At 33.9% G+C, this 20,350-nt stretch overlaps 1 protein-coding gene across 3 annotated transcripts in view; it reads right to left on the reverse strand.

The window, feature by feature from the left end:
• ZNF106 (zinc finger protein 106) overlaps positions 1 to 20,116 on the reverse strand; it is an 85,571-nt gene extending 65,455 nt beyond the window's left edge. For 2 of the 3 annotated variants that reach the window (XM_051977151.1, XM_051977149.1), the window contains exons 1-3: positions 19,964 to 20,116; positions 5,477 to 5,561; positions 2,253 to 2,314 (exon numbers count right to left, since the gene is read on the reverse strand). In XM_051977151.1, coding sequence (XP_051833111.1) covers positions 2,253 to 2,314; positions 5,477 to 5,530 — 116 coding nt within the window. In that variant the 5' untranslated portion in view covers positions 5,531 to 5,561; positions 19,964 to 20,116. The remainder of the gene's footprint in view (positions 1 to 2,252; positions 2,315 to 5,476; positions 5,562 to 19,963) is intronic. The other variant, XM_051977150.1, reaches the window with a different exon arrangement.
• Between the last annotated feature and the right edge of the window lie 234 nt (positions 20,117 to 20,350).

Raw genomic sequence — 20,350 nt, forward strand, 5'->3', positions numbered from 1 at the left:
GACTGTGGGAACAAGATTGGACAAGGAGACAAGTGAGGTGAAAAGCAGGGGCATACACTGAAAGTCATGACAAAGCCAAAGAAATGATTTGGTTTTATTATAAAGATATGGAATATGGAATACGGAATACGGATAAAGAATATAAGATTGTGTCTGTAAAGATCAGAATCTTGAGGAAGATCAGAATGATAGTAGAAGCTCCAATAAGGAATAAGGGAATGATAGGTATGATTCATGAGGTATCTAGAAAATAAGGGGGATTGAAAGAAAAAGACTTAATAAAAAGCTTAGCTGCCTTGAAAGATAATTCTGAACCAGTTATTGAATGAAGAAACCTAATTTTGAATAATGGCTCCATCATTTATTAACTATGTGATCTTAGGCAAGTCACAACTTCTAGTCTGTTTTATCCTTTGAAAAAGCTGAGAAAAAAAATTACTGTAACCATAAAACATCATATAAATGTGAAGGTTAATTATCATAACTATCACTGAAAGTTGTATAGTTAAATGTAGTAGCTGTATGTGCAATGGACAGAGTACTGGACATAGACTCATCTTCCCAAATTCAAATCTGGCCTCAGACACTTCCTAGCTATTGTGACCCTGGGCAAATCACAATCTTGTTTGTTTCAGTTTCCTCAGTTATAAAATGAGCTGGAGAAGGAACTGAAATAAACCACTTCAGTATCTCTGTCAAAACACCCCAAATAGGATCACAAAGAGTCACACTCTACAGAACAAACTCAACAACAGCAACAGCTACAAGGAGATGATAAGATCTAAGTAGTGATTCTATCGTTTTAACAGAATGGAACTGAAAGTTTAGGAAGTACATGGTCAGTATAAGAAGGTTTGTCAATATCACTATCAAAATCCCTGAAAATGGCAGGGAATAGGATTAAGAACTAAAATCACTGAGAAAACTGAGTAAATAATCTGAAGATAGGGAGATGAGAACAACGAAGATATGGGAAAGAGATATAATCAGAAGAAAGAAAGGTTATTTAGTAGTAATAGGAAATGGCAGTTAGAATAAAGAGTTTATCAGTCCTGTTGGTCCCATAAATGCATGTTTTTGGAAAGGAAAAAGAGAGAGAGATAAAACAATAGCAGAAATAGACTCCATGGGAGTCCCTTGAAAGGGAGCTAGTATTTTTTTTCTGAAACACAAGTCTGGGAAATGGAAAAGAAGGTACAAGACAAAGATGTAATATGGAATCATCATTGATGAGTCCATTAATACCTTAATAGCATTAGTACCTTAGACATCCTAAATCAGTTCAAATTCCAGGAGCTAGGGAACTCTTCTTTCATCAGCAAAATGGGAATAAGCCCTGTAAAGACCTCTCAGGGTTGCTGTGAGGCTCAAATGATAAAGTATATAAAGTACTTGTTATTAGTTACTGTTATTATTATCTTATTATTATTATTACTATTCCTATATGTGTTGCCCTTAACAGCGTAAACAAATCTAGGTGGATTGCAGCACAAGCTATAGCTAATCCTAATATTTAAACTTAAACTACATTGGTTCACTGAAATAAGGCTTTACAATTTTTCATTCTTCCCATACTGGAAATCCGGCAATAAAAATAAACTGAGTGTTCACTATGTACAAGGCAATACACCTAAAGTAATCCCTTTGGCCCTGAGGGGTACTCTGACTCACATTGCTAACAAGTTCCTCTGTCTTGACATTTGTGGTAATAAGATCAGGAAATATAAACAAAATATCTAAATGAGTATAACTTAATACATATCCATTCTAACAGCTTATACAAAGATCCTGAGATCAAAAATATTCTTCCATGTTGACATTTGAAGAATAAGACAAGTTCATGTTATGGAATTTCTAACAGCTGTTCTGTTCTCTTTTGCTCCAAGCCCCAAACCCACAAATATACTATGCATTAAATAAAAATGAATGACTAATCCTATCAAATTCAACACGTATTATGGTATTTTGAGGAACGATATAATCATTTCTTCTCCCTACATCTTTCTAACTTGAAAATTATATAAAAGAATCCTTTAAATATTCCTAAGAGCAATTAATTAAAAGCTATATTTATCGGTGCTAGTTTTACACTAGTAGCATTCACCAGGATGTTTCTAAAAAAGAATTTGATATGGAAATCATTCAGCGCTGCTCAATTATAGACTTTAAGGAGGTCAAACTTGAAAGAAACTGATATATTTAGGAACATTTAGAGATCAAGAAATAATAGTGAAAAATGGAAGTTCTCATACCTTCCCTTCAGGTTTTCAAGTTCTCTGTGATGCAGCATGCTCCTCACATGTTCATCCATTTCCTTGAAGATTAAAGAATGTTATATTAATCTATGATGATTTATTCTAAAAAATCATTCTTCTACTCTTACAAGCAACAAAAAGTATATTTTCTTTTGCTGCAAAAAGGGAACAAAATTAAAACACTCAAGTCAATTCACTATTATAAAAATTCTCTGGGTCATTTATAATTCATATATTGAAAGAATTTGATTTCATCAATATATTTCCACTCACACATTAAAATACTTTTATTCCTTACGAGGTAATTTTATAATCTATTGTAAACAAACAATCAAACAAAAATCATCAGCAATGTGGTAATGAGTCTCTTAAAAATGAACCAGACTGGTCCTTACAGGACATCTTTGTCATGGGAATTATGGATTAGGCTTTTCCAATTTGGCAGGATTTGTCTGAATTTGTAATTTGGTAGTATCCAGGGTCACCTCTAATCAGAGACAATAAATATTAAAAGTTTCATTTTTCCCCTAATAAATAACAAAACTAATAAAAGACCACAAAAGAAAAATTACATTAAGAGGAACCAATTATAATGGAAAGGAAGGACTTAAGACACATATTATTTATTTTATTTTCAAAATTTGGATTATTTTACTTTGGTGAGTGATTTAGGAATAGTTACTATGTGCCAAACAAACAAAAAATAATCTAAAGAATAAAAGCTTATTTTCCTATTTGTTCACAAAAAGTCAATTATAAATGCTTATGTATAATGAAAAACATATAAAATATAAGATTATTCACTGTACAGAATTTACCATAACCTTAATTATGAGCACAAGGCCTGAGGTTCCCATCTCTGGAAGTCCCCAAGAATTTTTCAGGGATTCTACAAAGTCAAAACTATCCCCAAAAAATACTAAGACTTTTGCTTTCTAACACAGTACATATCTATAGTTATAACCAACATAAATAGAAGCTGTTTGGGATCCTTGATAAGTTTTTTTTAAGAGTGTGGATGCCGAGACGAAAAAGTCTGAAAACCATTGTTTTGCCATCTGGAAAAAGAGAGAAATTGTTTTGTCACATAACATTTCGATTTTCACTTGTACTGAAATCAGAAATCAAAAATAAATGTTTACAAATGTATTAAACTAATTTAAATTTGTTAGAGTTTACAACTATGTCTGATTTTAACAAACTATGTAAGAAATCATTAATTAAGAAAGCATACCACGGGGCCAGCTAGGTGGTGCAGTAGATAGAGTACCAGCCCTAAAATCAGGAGGACCTGAGTTCAAATTTGACCTCAGACACTTAACACTTCTTTGCCTGGGCAAGTCACTTAACCCCAATTGCCTCAGCAAAAAAAAAAAATATATATATATATATATATAAAAAGAAAGCATATCACATTAGCATAGAGGTAGAGTGATATAATTATGCTTTTAAAACAGTTTGAAAATATTCATGGCTCAAAAAGCTACAACCACTCTCCAGAGTGGACTAGAACCACTCTCTTTTCCTTCCTTATTTCCCCCCAAAATGGGGCAAAAAATCCAATTAAAAAAATCAACTTGTTATATTTTAAAAGAAAAAGAATTGAATGCGGAGTAAAATGTTTTGGGCACATGCAGACACAGAAGTTAGTGTGTCTAAACAATAATATTTAGCACTGTTCTGTTTCCCTCTAGAGCTACCTTTACCTTCCCATCTAACAAATCTTAATATTTTATCACTTGTATCATTCTACTGACCTGCTTTAAATGTTCAATAGCTTGCTGTGGCCAAGGTAAATAAATTCTATCCCTTAAGTTAATTTTATAAGACCTCTGACCAAATATCAAGAAGTAAGAGCTACTTAGAGGTGAGACACTAAGAGTAGCTAAGAGCTACTGTTTAGAGGTGAGAAAATGCAAAAAGTGGCAATATGGTTACTATCACAGCATCCCAGAATCATGAAATAACTGCAAGTTTTATTTGAATCAATCTCTTCAATTTATAGACATAGAAACTTTGAAATATAAAGATAAAAAGTGATTTGTCCAAGGTCATACAAGTTAGCAAAATAAGAATAGTCTTTAAGTCAGATTTTACTCCAAATCCAAAACTACTCCAAAGGCATAAATATACCAATGTACATATCCCTGTTTATTCATTTATTTCATTAACTCTTCCATTTCCCTGCCCTTTCATTGTACCTACTAAATTATGTATAGATATTTGTTGTTGTGTTTACTGTATTATACTTATTCTAACTTTATATATTTTATTCATAATTTTTAAAACATGCATTATCTGGTTCTTGAATTACAATGGCCAGAGAATTGCCATTCAGTGACTAACCTCCTAGTGACAAGGCTGTTCCTTGGATGACAGATACATTTGCTGAAAGGATTTAACACTCATTAATTATAACATGTAAGAGTTCAAACTTCAAGTACCTATAATCACCTCTAAGCCAAGAGACACTTAATTCTTAATATATATGCACTATATATATATGTATGTGTAAATCTATATATTCAGGTATTTATATATATGTATACATATATATATATTTTTTTGGTAGTAGGTATTAATGATATTAATTCCTCCATTTTATATTTGAGGAACCCAAGACTTTTTTTTTAATAGCTTTTTATATACAAAATATATGCATGGGTAATTTTTCATCATTGACCCTTGCAAAAACTTCTGTTTCAACTTTTCCCCTCCTTCCTTCCACCACCTCCCCTAAATGGCAGGTAGTCCCATACATGTTAAACATATATACAGATAGATAGATTTTTAAAGATATATGGGTATATATATCTTTAAAAATCTTTTTCCCCCCACAAAACTTTTATATACCTCAGTTAATTTTGTAATGATCTAGAAGAGAAGCAAGATTCATTACTAGATTCTTCTTAATTCTTCATTTAACCTGAAAATAGGAGGCTTTTTCTACTGACTCTCTAGCTAATTTTCTATCTCCTACTCTCTAAACAAACTTAAATTTTTAGATAGGCATGGTTTTTTTTTCTGTCCCTCATCATATACTATACTTTCTTGCTCACACTATCCTTCCTCTTCTTAGTTATCCTCTCTTCTGTTACAAAACTAGCTAATTTCCATTTCCAGGTATCAAAAGCACTTAAATGGAGAATATATGTATATACATACAATAACTCTGAAAATTATAAACCTCAAAAATTAAGATTCTTATTCTTTCATCATACCTTTTTTGAGCTGTATACAGTATGACACAATATACATTTTCGTTCTCGTACCATAGTGACTGGAGCAGAAGACTTCACAACTTGCCTGCAATAAAGAAATAACCCATCAGTATTCCTTTTACATTAATGATTTTTTTTTAGAAGACTCAAGTAACATCTTATATTACCAAATGCAAGACAAACCACATAGAGAAAAAAATTCCTGTCTCTGAGACTCTGGCAATTCCCTCAAGTATATATTCCCCACTTCTACTCCCTCCCTGATCCAAGGGTGTCTTTACAGGAATGACTCTCCCTCCAATTCGTCTCCACTATAGAGGTCCTCATTACAGTCCCTCCATTTCTTTTCCCCACCACAATCCAAGTCTCGTAGGAAATGGATTTCAATGGTTCATTAAAAAGAATTAACTTCCCTTTAAGGCTTAACCTCCATTTTCCAGGCAAAAGGGAAGGAACAGTTAGCTAAAAGAATGAATTACCCTACTCTGGTTCTCATGCAACAATTCCACTACTGCCCTGACTCAGCTTAGACATTCCAATATAGAAAAGTTCAGTTGTGTACTTCTATGTCCCTTTTATTTGCTTAAATAATTTCCTTGCTTTATCTTTACTTATTTATTCTCTTATATTCTGCAATATTGTAAATTTCCTGCCATTGCTTGACAGGTTATCCTTCTCACAAAATCTTGCCTTCTGATAGAGTAGTGGTGGTATGATAAAGGACTTCCTATATACTATAGTTCTAATAACATTCACTTAATCTTCAAAGAATTGAGATCACCAGCTAATTGACATGAGATGAAATCTAGTATTTCCCTGGGCAATCGAATGCTGTTTGGGGCAGCTAGGTGGCTCAGTGGATAGAGCCTCAGCCCTGATGTCAGGAGGACCTAAGTTCAAAAATGGCCTCCAATATTTAATAGGCCCCAGCTGTGTGGCCCTGGGCAAGTCACTTAACTCCATTGCCTCAACCCCCCCCCCAAAAAAAAAAGGCATTACATTAAGACAACTCTGAAGTTCCACTTCACACCTCTCAGATTGGGTAAGACAACATAAAAAGATAATGATAAATGTTGAAGGAGATGTGGAAAATCTGTGACATTAATGCATTGTTTGTGGAGTTGTGAAATGATGGGAGAGCAATATGAAACAATGTCCAAAGGACTATCAAATTGTGCATACCCTTTGATGCAATGTCTCTACTGGGTCAGTATCCCAAAGAGATCACAAAAAAGGGAAAAGGACTTGTGCCAAAAAAAAAAAAAAAATCTGTAGCAGCCCTTTTTGTAGTGACAAGGAACTGAAAACCGAGTGGATGCCGATCAGCTGGAGAATGGCTGAACAAATTATGGTGTGTGAATGTAACCGAATACTATTGTTCTATAAAAAACAATCAGCAAGCTAATTAAAGAAAAGCCCAGAAAAACTTACATGAACTGATGCTGAATGAAGTGAGCAGAACCAAGAGAACACTGTATATAGTAACAAGACTATGAGATGGTCAGCTGTGATGGATTTGGCTTTTTACAGTAATTCAAATCAATTCCAACACCCTTGAGATGGAAAATGCCACTCACATCCAGAGACAGAACTATGAAGACTGAATGTGAAATCAATGCACAGTATTTTCAACTTTTTGTTTGTTTTTTCCTTCTCATGGTTTTCCCCCTTTTGACTTGATTTTTTTCTTGTGCAGCATGATAAATATGGAAATATGTTTAGCATTATTACATATGTTTAACCTATATTAGATTGCTTGTTGTCTTGGGGGAGAAGGAGAGACAAGAAAAATTTGAAACACAAAGTTAAAAAAAAAAAAAGAATGCTGAAAACTATACATGTATTTGAAAAAACAAAATACTATCGAAATGTTTTTAAAAAGCATTTTTTTCCATGAAAACAACAGAGTACAGTACAAAGAGCACTAGATTTAGAATCAAGACTGGATTTAGAATCAAAAGTATATAGTTTTCAGCATTCTTTTTTTTTTTAATGTGACTGTGCAGGCATCCCTACATATGCATTCATGTCTTTTTTATATAGAGGAAACACATCCGGCCTTTCCATTTTCTACAGGAGCTAGTCTATTACAACACAAAGCAGAAGCTCAATAATTGTCTGCTAAAGGAATCACTGTGGCCCTTTGGCTAATGGGAGATTTCTAAAGTAACCCTACCAGTTTCATCTAGTTACAATGTAACTCTATTTTACCTCAAGGGATAAAATACTGAAGAAATATAAACTGCTTTACGCCATTCTGTCTCCATCAGAATTGATGGAAACAAAAAAATTATCATTTATTCATTCAACAAGTATTTCATAATATGTTAATTTCTAAATAAAACTCTAATATGGAGCCCCTAAACTTGTTTTGTAAATATTGTTATAGCTATTTCAAAACAATTAGTTTCTATAACATATATTAGATTGCTTGCTATCTAGGGGAGGGGATGGGGGGAAGAAGGGGAAAATCTGAAACACAAGGTTATGCAAGGGTCAATCTTGAAAAATGCATGTTTTGAAAATAAAAATCTTTAAAAATAAAAAAAATACAATTAGTTTCCTTCATTATCTTTTATATTTGGTTTCATGTGTTTACAAAAATTCTAAAAGAGTGTCCATAGGCTTCATTAGACTTCCAAAGAAGTCCATGATACAAAAAAAAAAAAAAGTTAAGAACACCTGATCTAGCCCAACCCCTTCATTTTACAGAGAAAATAAAGCCCAGAAAAGATCAATGTCAGGTAAGTGGTAGAGCCAGAAGTTAAACATAAATCTGATTGTTATTTTAGCACAACAAAAGGATGATCATAAACTAAAGAAAAAGTAGGCTTAAATGATATCCCAAAGGGACACTGGAAACATTAGCAGTGTTTGATAAGATCTGTAAACAAGAATATAAGTCCAAAGATGGCTTAGAGAAACATTATTTCAAATGCAAAAGAGAAACCTGCTATTATATTTACCAACTATATCAAACATTACAATACTTACATGCGTATGATTCATATTATAGTGATACACAGTGCACTAAAGCACATATATTCATTTTACACCGAAGGTATGGAATGTTGCAAATTATCCAACTTGTACTGGATGATTTTGTATAATTCTTTCTTTGCCAAATACTTTCTCCTAAGGCTGGCAGCTGCTACTGCACTTCCACTAAAACCATCTTGTATTTATTTTCTATTAACTTATTTGTATGCATATTAAATTTTAAATATTGCATTAAAAATGTAAAAGCCTTTCTTAGCTTATGGGCCATACAAAAACAGACAGCAAGCTGGATTTGGCCCATTTGCAGATCCCTGTCCTAAGGAAATAAAGAGTATTCTATAAAACAAGGGTACATACTTTTCAAGGCTCAAATTGATGATAACATAAATGAAATAGTAAAATAACAGAAGAAAGTACAGAATGAGACACAAATAAGGAATTTGGTTTTAAATCAAATAGTATGCAATAGAAGCTGTTTCATATATATTCTTTTGTGTTTTTTATGTTGAAATGTTTGTTTCATAATAAAAAAAGAAAAATACATTTTTGAACATTTTTTTGAAAATGTTCTTTAATCTAGTCTCTCAAATAAGATGCCTCTTTCAAGACTCAGCTCAAGTTTCACTTTCTGCAGGTCTTCAATTCACTGTATATAACTTGTATGTACAAGTTTTTGCACATTATCCCCACCTTTCAACTTGACTTCAATTTCCTTCACATCTTCCTTCAAAATTCACCTTATGTAAAAAGTCTCTCCAATATTTTCTAATGCCTTCAAGTTCTCTCTGTTGTATATCTCCCTGTGTATATCACGTTTGATTGTAACTGTCTTTCCCATTAGATTGTGAACTCTATGTTCAAAAACCTGCTTTTGCCTACTTTTATATTCCCCATGTTCAGCACCGCTTGCTTATTAAACTGTTGACTAACTATACAAATTAACAAAGAAGCATATAAAAAATAGGTGCAAGCAAGACTATAAAAATTATAACTATCTAGTCACATTACCAAAGTCCATTTTGGTTTAAGACTCTTAAGAATCATAAAAAGTACATATTAAAATACAAAATATATAAAGACATCACATGTGGGACTCCTTTGGTGCTGAGGAAATACACAACTGAAATTAAGCAAGTAGTTATATTTCCTTTTAAATGTTAAAATAATCCACAGTTCACTAAAGATTGCCTTTCCACATATTACATTTTTCTTAGGAAGATTACTAAATTTAAAAATCCTAAAGCACAGGGAATGTAACTGCATAAAACAAAATTGGAATGAGGTAAAATTTTTTGAAATGAGATTTACTAGAGGCCTAGTCAAATATATTTTCCTCTCCTATCCTCATTTTTTTACCTTTTTAAAAATCTCGTCAACCTTACCATTAAAGCTCAAGCATGATTTTATTCTAAAAATGAGTTACTACTAAAAAATATTGCCTCCCAAAACATTCTGTATCTCTCAAGGTGATATTCTAGTCTGCATTATAACTACTTTATATTTATGTATATCTTGTGTTTTCCCCTAACTCCCATCCTAACCTCCATGAAGAAAAGGTCCTGTCATCTCTACTGCCTCATCTAGGTTACTTAATAAGAAATTAATGTCATTGCCTACTTACAACCAAATAGGAAAGCCATTAAACATGGGTTTACCTCATAAGGAGAAAGAGGTATGAGACAGAAAATGGATCTTCATGACAGCAACCAAAACAAACCTCAGAACCCCAGTTAATAGTAGCCTAAAACTATCCTGAGAAACAGACAGCAAGCTGGATTTGGCCCATAGATTCTAGTTTGCAGGCCCCTATTCTAAGGAAATAAAGGGCATTCTGCCAGCATGCTACATGCTTGGCAAAAGAGATTTCACAGGACCAGACAAAAACACAGAGAAAAAGAAAGTTCAACTATTTCTGGGAAACAAATTTAAATGAAGCCAAAGTCCACTTGCTGGGTGGGCATAGATCCCAAGAAAATCAAAGACAAAAAAAGAAAAGGTCCCATATGCACCAAAATATTCAAAGCAGTTCTTCATGTGGTTGCTAAGAATCAGAAAGACAACTGCTGGGGAATAAGGAAATTTTTGCATAGGAACATATTATTCAACAGTAAAAAATTGTGAATGAGGGATTTAGAGGAACAGAAAAGCTTGTACAAATTGACACATAGTGAAGAAGTTAGAACAAGGAAACCAATATGCATGATGACAATAACTTAAGGTAAAAGAACCAGAACACACAATAAGCTTGTAAATAACCAATTTCTACACCAGGAGGACAAAAAAGAAAAAAGCATCAGGCCCCAAGATTCTGGATCCCTCCCTTCTTTCCTAAGATACAGGATCATAAATGTGCATGTGTCTGAAGAAGTCCTAGCATAAGTTAGTTTTACACAATTATTCTTTATTACAATATAATAAAGGGCTCAAGGAGATGCAGGAATTATACATACACAAAGAAATTAATAAAATTTGAATTACTTTAAAAAATAAAGGAAAGCATTTTAAAGTTTAGAGATCTCTTTTCTTATTCTAGCAAAAATAGTTTGGCCCCAAGGAAGATAGTTAAGTCCACCTTTGGCAAGAGAGGGTCCATGGGTTGAAACAATGAAATGATTGGTCAGTTTTTTCTTCTTTTTTATTTTTTAGACTGTTTTGGTTCTCCAGAAGAGAGAAAAGGTAGGGATTTAAGGTATATGTAGGTAATATAAGAACAAAAGACATCAAAAACTATCTTTTTAATTAAATTTAATTAATCTTTATTTTAATTATGCTTTTTGATTAGGTAATTCTACTTTTGATTTTAAAAATTTTATAAAAGATTATTCCAACAAATTTTACCAATCTAGAATTCAGCTAACTGAAAGTCTAACTAAATTTAATTACAGCAGTAATTAAGGAAAGACTCTCATTCAGAGTTCATTAATTATTTTATACATAATTCTGATAAACTTGAGTATCTGAAACAAATCATAATAGAAAAGGTTTACTGCTCAGAAGGCATACTGTCAAAGGAACAATTAGAAGAGGTTTCAGACAATACCATATAGTCCAATCCATACAATACAAGAATCATCTACAAATCCAACTTCATTCTTTCCCTGAAGACCACCAAAAATCCAATGACAGCTCCCAAGCCAATCCATTCCACTTTGGGACAGTCTTAATTATTGAAAATTTTTTCTTTACTGGAAAACAAAATCTGTCTAAAACATCTTATTGTAGAATCTAGTTTTATCTTGTGGGAAGAAGCAAAACAATAATCTAAACCTTCTTTCACCTAGATCTTTCAAGTATAAGACAGCAATTATGTCCTCACTAAACCTTTTTTCCCAAGTTTTACATCCTGTTTCTTCACCTAAACTTTATAAAGCACAGTCTTGAGAGCCTTCACCATTCACCTCTTCAAGCTGCTCTTCAAGTTCCTGAATGTACATCTTAAAAGATGTCTGTCCAGAATGATTCAATAAGAGGAAGGGAAGAGGTATTCAAAATAAGAATGGTGTAAAGATATAAGATATTAAGAAATATAAAAGAATGTTGATAAAATAAAAAGTAATATAATGCCCAGAAATGAACACATAAGAAAAGATAATGCAAGACTATTATCATCAACTGAACATGCCTCTCTACATTAGATTTGTATTCAAAGTAACTGAAGTATGAGTTAACTTGCTGACTCAGGTTGAAGTTATTAAAAACTACAGTGTTTTTCAGACAAACTTATTGCCACTTCCCTGGATCTTGCACTGCTATTCAAGGTGACTACTATAAGTGAAATTCAGAACTAATCTATACTATATTTAACTTATCTATACTAAATTTTCCATTATACACACACACACACACACACACACACACACACACACAGTCAAGAGCCTCTTGCTCTTGCCTTTTGAGACCTTTTTGGATCTTATCATCTAATCTTTAATTAACCCCCCAGCTCTTTTTCATCTACAAATCAAACTTGTAATTCACAAGAACTTCTTCATTATTAGGACAGTCGCAGTGGTCCTCAAACTTTTAAAATAAGGGGCCAGTTTACTGTCCCTCAGACTGTTGGAGGGCCGGATTACATAGTAAAAACAAAAACTTTGTTTTGTGGGCCTTTAAATAAAGAAACTTCATAGCCCTGAGTGAGGGGGATAATCGTCTTCAGCTGCCGCATCTGGCCTGCGGGCCGAAGTTTGAGGACCCCTAGTAAGAGTATATATAGATACAGGACATAGGTATAAGTTGAATATAAAAGGATAAAACCTAAAAACATAAAATTAAGGGGTGAGAGAAAAATGTACTAGGAGAAAGGGAAAGAAAGAGATGAGGTGGAAAGGTGTAAATTATTTGCCATAAAAAAGACAAGAAAGAGCTTTTACGGTGGGAAGGAAGGGAGTAAACTGTACCCTCATCAAAAATAACATACACACTCAACTGGGTATTTTAACCTCTTATCCTACAGAAAAGACATATTGGGAGGAGTAGTAATCAGAAGTAAAACACTTTTGAGGAAGGAACAGGATGAAAGGAGAGAGAATAGCTAAAAGGGAGGGGAAGAATAGCTGGAAAGTAATTTTGAAGCAAGTTTCTGTGATAAAGGTCTCATTTCTCAAACACAAAGTCAAATTTATTAATAAAATTAAGATCAAATTCCCAATTGATAAATGATTAAAAGATATGAAGTTTTCAGATTAAGTAATCAAGCTATTTATAGCTATATTAAAAAAAATACAATTCAACTGCAAATCTGATAAGCACTTAGATTTAAATTATTGACAAAAAAAATCTTCCCAGGACCAAGGAAAAAATCCCTAGGGCATTTTACTAAAAATTTCTTTCCAAGTTACTAATTACAAGAAAACCAAAGCAAAGCAAGAAAACAAGGAAAATGATGGGAAAGCTATTTAATAGACAAAAAAGGGAATAAAAGCATAGCTCCTAGGGGTCATTTATCATAGGGATAATTATACACACACACACAACTCATAAATGTTGGCAGCAAGGCAGTTTAGTAGATACAGCTGAGCTTTGGGCCTTATTCAAATGAAACCTCAGACATATCCCCACTCTTGACCCTGGGCAAGTCACAATTTATTTGCTTCAGTTCTCTGGCCTGTAAAAAAGCGACAGTAACACCTACCTAATAGGGTTGTAGTGAGGAGCAGATGAGATAATAAGCACTTAGTATAGTGTCTGGCATATAGTAGGCACTATAGAGACTATTAGCTATCACTATCTATAAGCAGGCCAAAGGTATCATATCACAAAAAGGCAAAATAACATAATAACCCCATGAAAAGGCTAAATAGTTCTCATTGTTTACAATGAATTGTAAATACACTGTTTACATTAAAGAAGGCAAAAAGATAGGTAGTCCTAATTTCCATCTAGTTAAAATTAATGTCTTGAGTCCTGGCCTGCCACAAAAAGTTTGTAGATAGATTTTAGGGGGGTTCATGAACTTGAATGGGAAAAAAAAAAATCACATCTTTTTATAAATATATAGATGTGCAAAGATATGCATATATATATGTATATACACACACTTATATATAATTAAATATAATTTTACAAACATTATGGAAGGATAGAAGGAAGGACTTACTAACTGCTAATATGTGCCAGGAACTCTGGTAAGACTTAAAAAAAATATAATCTCATTTGATCTTCACAATAATCCCAGAAGATAAATACTGCTATTAACCCTATTTTAAACTTGAATAAGATGAGGAAGACAAGGAAAGTTAAAGGTCTTCCTAGTGTCACTAAACTATTAGGTTTCTGGGGCCACATTTGAACTTGGGTTTTCCTAGTTGCAGACCCTGAATTCTCACTAAGCTTAGTACCCCTAAATTGGGTTTATTAGATTTATTTTGAGATTAAGTTTTTTTATGAATAATTGTCTGCTAAACAGCAAACATTAAAATATAAATTAAAATCTACATAGTATGAAATGTTCAAATTAATCCCAATCATTATACAAAGATACAAAATATTCAGAATTTGCTTTGTCTCACAGGGAAAGATCCCCTATTTATTAAAAAAAAATTTACAATAATAATTTTTATTATACCAAAAAACTGAAAACAAAGTGGGTACCTATCAAATGGTTAATGGCCAAACCGATACCGGAATGCGAAGTAATAGTATTATGCAGTATTCTCTGTGCAGTGAAAAAAGATGAAGTATTCAAAGAACTTTGTCAAGATTTATATAAAATGATAAAGAGTAAAATGAGAATAGGAAAACAATTTATATAATAAGTAAACAATGTAAATGAAAACAACTCTGAAAGACTTCAGAAAACTTATAATGAATCACAGTATACTTCCTGAGTCTTGTCAGAGAGGTGATTCTATAAAAATGAAGGATGAAATATTTACATATATGGCCCATACATTGCTGTGTACTAAGTGAGAGCGTGGGTCAAGGGAGAGAAAGTAGAAATAAAAATGAAGGCAATGAATAAATGACGGAAAAAAAACAAAAAGTTCAGAGAAAATGTGCTACTAACTTGTTAAATTTAAAGAGAAATCTTATCTTTAAACTGATGTTTAGCTTAATATGCAATCTTTTTTCGTTCTTTGCATACTTAAATATTTGTGCTGGATAGTAAATCAATAATAAAAATTAAAATTAAATTAAAAACCCAAAGAGATCTTACAGAAGGGAATGGTGCAAGAATGTTTGTGGCAGCCCTCTTTTTAATGGCCAGAAACTGGAAACTGAGTAAATGCCCATCAATTGGAGAATGGCTGAATAAATTGTGATATATGAACATTATGGAATATTATTGTTTGGCAAGAAATGACCAACAGGATGATTTCAGAAAGCCTGGAGAGACTTACACGAACTGATGCTGAGTGAAATGAGCAGGGCCAGGAGATCATTATACACTTCAACAACAATGCTATTATGATGATCAATTCTGATGGACCTGGCCATCTTCAGCAATGAGATGAACCAAATCAGTTCCAATGGAGCAGTAATGAAGAACCAGCTACACCCAGTGAAAGAACTCTTGGAGATGACTAAGAACCATTATATTGAATTCCCAATGCCTATATTTTTGCCTGCCTGCATTTTTTATTTCCTTCACAGGTTAATTGTACACTATTTCAGAGTCTGATTCTTTTTGTACAGCAAAATAACGGTTTGGACATGTATACTTATTTTGTATTTAATTTATACTTTAACATATTTAACATGTATTGGTCATCCTGCCATCTAGGGGAGGGGGTGGGGGGAAGGAGGGGAAAAATTGCAACAAAAGGTTTGGCAATCGTCAATGCTGTAAAATTACCCATGCATACAACTTGTAAATAAAAAGCTATTAAATTTTTAAATTAAATTAAAAATTAATTGCTTTGTTATGTCATGTAGTTATTAAGTCTACCACTTTTCTTTGTTTCTTCCACAGGCATAATTGGCATACGTATTAATAGGTTGTCCGAAAACAAGAGGAAAAAACTGGCAATTTGTGCCACAGAAAGTGGTGAGATGCCTTTTTTTGGTGGATAATGTTGTGCAGTAGTGAGGTAGAGAAATAAGAGCTGAAAACAGAGCTGAAGCTAGTCAGTCACGCTCAAATAATTTTGGTCAAGGGCAATGTGATCAAAAGGCATGTTTGTTCCTATAGACTCCAACTGGGTGCAGAACACATGTTAACCTTTTTTGTGTCATGGGCCCTTTTGGCAGTCTGTTGAATGCCAGAGTGCAACTTTTCTTAAAATAATGTTTGTATAAATGTATAAGGCAATCAACTGTAATGAAATATAATTATCAAAATATTTTTTAAATTAATTCACAGACTTCACATTAAGAAGTCCTAGTACAGGGCTTATATCCCAAAGAGATATTAAAGAAGAGAAAGGGACCTGTATGTGCCAAAATGTTTGTGGCAGCCCTTTTTGTAGTGGCTAGAAACTGAAAATTGAATGGATGCCTACCAATTGGAGAATGGTTAGGTAAACTGTGGTATAAGAATGTTAAGGAATATTATTGTTCTGTAAGAAATGACCAGCAGAATGAATACAGAAAGGCTTGGAAAGACTTACATGAATCTAGGATATACTGTAACCTATTCAACATGTAAAGGACTGCTTGCCATATGGGGGAGGGGGTGGAGGGAGGGAGGGGAAAAATCGGAACAGAAGTAAATGCAAGGGATAATGCTGTAAAAAATTACCCTGGCATGCGTCCTATCAATAAAAAGTTATTAAAAAAAAAAAAAAAAAAAGACATGAGTAGAACCAGGAGATCATCATACACTTCAACAATACTATATGAAGATGTATTCTGATGGAAGTGGATATCATCAACAAAGAGAAGATCCAATTGATCAATGACGGACAGAATCAGCTACACCCAGAAAAGAAACACTGGGAAATGAATGTGGACTACTTGCATTTTTGTTTTTCTTCCCAAGTTATTTTTACCTTCTGAATCCAATTTTTCTTGTGCAACAAGTGAACTGTACAATCTGCATACATGTATACAATGTTGTAAAAATTACCCATGCATTAAAAAAAAAAAAAATCCTAGTACAGAATGCTCTCCATGCTGGATACAGAATCAGAGGACTTGAGTTTAAATCCTGGGATCTGCCAACTTACTGTTTTAACTTCTTTGAGCCTCAAAATCCACATCTCTAAAATGAATGGGTTGGACTAGATGACCTAAACTATGTGAACTATAATTAAGCACTGTGATATATAACTGGATTCTATAACTATCGAATTGGATTTGTTTTAACCCTAGTTCCATAAAATTCACAGTATAAAGTCCAGGATTTAGTTCTTCAGATCCTTAATGTGTATTAAGATACCTTTAGATCTCCTTTGTGTTCCTAATATGTAACTCAAAAAACCATTCTTGTAACGTGGTGTACTACTCAGCCATGTTGCGTAGGCTACCCAACTTTCTGACTGGGATTTCTTGATTTAACTCCAAAAGATATACTTCCTAAAACTGTAGATGAGGGAAAAGACTTGTCACATCATCCAAATGTATGTGATCCAAATAATCTCTATTAAAACTGAACTCTTCCCCTTATTTTGGAACAAACATAGCTCCCCCATACAACAGCTATTTGTACATATGCTTAAATAGACTACAAGTCCTTTAGAACAAGAACCTTATCTTGAGCATCTCTAGATCACCCAGATTAAATTGCACACATTATATACTCAACTATATATTATAGAAAAAGACACTTGATGTACAAAGAATGCTGGCTTCTAAATAAAGGTCACTATAACTTTGAATTTCATCTTACTTCTTTGGGGTCTTCATTTTTTCATCTATAAAAAGGAAGTATGAGCTGTATAATCAAGTCCCCTTTCCAATGAAAGGGTTCTGTCACATCATATTTTTTATACTTTGTGAACATATTGTTCAAAATTCTTAAAAATGATTGGAAAAGTTTACATGTAATCCAGAAATATTTAACAGAATAAAGAAAAATTAAGGAAGAAACATTAATAATTCCTAGTAATGCTATATGGCAGCAAATGTGTATACTTCAATAGCCAAAAAACTAAAATTTCAAGTGATTCAAAGGTCAATGGAGATATACATGGCAAGCATTGCAGTATAAAAGAAATTTAGAAAAAACAAAATTGAAAAATATAGATCACTCAAGTGCTCATTTGCTCAAAAGATCTAGAGGAAGCCCTCTAGCACTCTTCAGTGAATTATTTAGGGAAGATTTATAGGTCAAGAATCAGAATTGGGAATATTTACCTTGATGACATCACTGACCTAATACTACCAATCATTTATTCGTTTCCTTTCTCCCTCAAACTTTAGTACAATTTTAGCTATCTTATCTCCTTACAAAGACTATTGTAATGCAAGGTATTTTTGTGTTCGATGAGTGGGCTTAACTAAATAAAGATAAATCCACACACTTGTTTTCCTCCTGTTTGTAAACTCTTGAATTTAGCAATTAACTAAAAATGCCTGAAAATGCAATTTCCAGCAACTTATTTTTATTCCCTGCAGTACAAAACTCACAAAAAGAAAAGATTGGCCACAAGAAAGTTTTCTACTTATTTTATTTCCCATGGCACCCAATTAATAGACTTTTAACTACTCTGTAACATTTCATGACCTGCCAGAACTGGGAGCAAACTGTGGTAATTTTTATTGCTATATCGTTCCGTTTGGATGTTTTAACATAATTATAGAGTTCTGTTTTGTTTTCGTTTTATGTTCCTTTCACATAGCATTTATTATTATAAGGAGAGAAAGAACAGAACCAGAGCTGGAAGGAACTTCAGAGTTCATCTAATCCAAGCCTCTCATTTTACAGAGAAATAAATATTTTCTAAGTCAAAAACAGTTTAATACTTAATCTTCATTATTTGAATGAAAAAGCTTTTATGAAATGGGAAAAAAAACAGGTTAGAAGTGCCAAGCACAGTACTAAGCACTAGAATACAAATTCAAATCACAGAGTTTACATTCAAATGGGAAAACAATAGACAGAGAATTGATAGCCCGAGAGAGGTACAATATAGAATGCAAAGATATAGGAATGTGAGCAGGGAAAACAAAGGTGCAAACAGAAACTTCCCATCCAGAAATAAAGCCCCACCACAGCCTAAGAATGGAGCAAAATCAAAACTTCCACAAGGTTCCATGCTAAATCAAAAAAGAGACGACTAAAAAACTACAAAGAACTATATTTAGAGATCCATTACTTTTATAATTTCATTTCGCACGTATCTGGTCAAATCCTAGCCAAATAATCTCTTTTGCAAATTTTAACTTGGATGTGTTTTCTTTTATAATCTATATTGATTTGTCTTACCAATATCGTCATTTTAATTCTTGTAATCAGTTTACTAAATCTTGATGTTTCCCCAAGAAGACCTTATGGAAACGTATTTAAATGGACATTTCCGGAAATTGTTATTAAAATATTCTAAGATAAGTATGAAAAACATATGCAAAATATTGACCAAAATTACTCCTCGAAAAACTATACTGAGATCCAAAGTAATAGCTTTGGGATCCAGATGCGAGAATAGCAACTTGGTGCATACTGCATTTGGAATTAAAGGACCTGCATCGGGAGTCCTAATTCTTGCTACTTATATCAATCTTTTAGACAGGGCGCCGTAAAATGAGGGAGGTCAGAGTAGAGGACCTCTCAGGTTCCTTTCAGGGTTCAAGCTTTGATGTCATAACCCTAAAAACAGATTCCCCTCCTCCAGCCTCTATGACAGAAGGTCTCCAAAGACCGTCTGGGTTTCCAGGAGAAGCAAAAACTTGGGAGTCAGAGGTTTGCTCAAAGCCAACGCTAAGGGGCTGCCTTTCCAGCACAGTCCCCGAAAAAATCCGCACCTCGGACTCAGGGAAGCCCGGACAGGCCCGTAAACCAGGCCCCTGCTGGGCTGGTGGAGACTAGGAAGTCCCCCAAAAGGAGCAGGCCCCCAGCCCGCTCCCCCAGCTAGCCCACCCGATCCGAACTGGCCCCTCAGTACTTACACTCGACTTCCTTTACTCCATCGCGCCGCCGGGGCCTTGGCGAGGAGGACCTCACCACCCCCGGCCCTGGGCTCCAGGTGGGGTCCGGTGGACCGCTCCCGGACCCGCTTTCCCCGCCGGGGCCCGCAGCTGCCGCTGCCAGCACCTCCACGCATGCGCGAGCCGCCACGCCTGCGCTCGCGCATTTGGTCACCGCTATCCTCTCACTTCGCCTACCAAGTGCTACCAAAAGCTTTATTTAAAACCTCGAGGGCGAACAGTACATAGCGAGGGGCGGGAAGAGGGAGGCGACGACTGAACGAAGAAGCATCTACCTGAGGAAAAAAAATGGGAAGGAAACGAGAGGGAAAGAGCTAGAGTTGCAAAAAAAAGCAGTCCTGGGAAGAG

This window comes from Antechinus flavipes, chromosome 2 (assembly GCF_016432865.1).
Source record: "Antechinus flavipes isolate AdamAnt ecotype Samford, QLD, Australia chromosome 2, AdamAnt_v2, whole genome shotgun sequence".
Taxonomy (NCBI): Eukaryota; Metazoa; Chordata; class Mammalia; order Dasyuromorphia; family Dasyuridae; genus Antechinus; species Antechinus flavipes.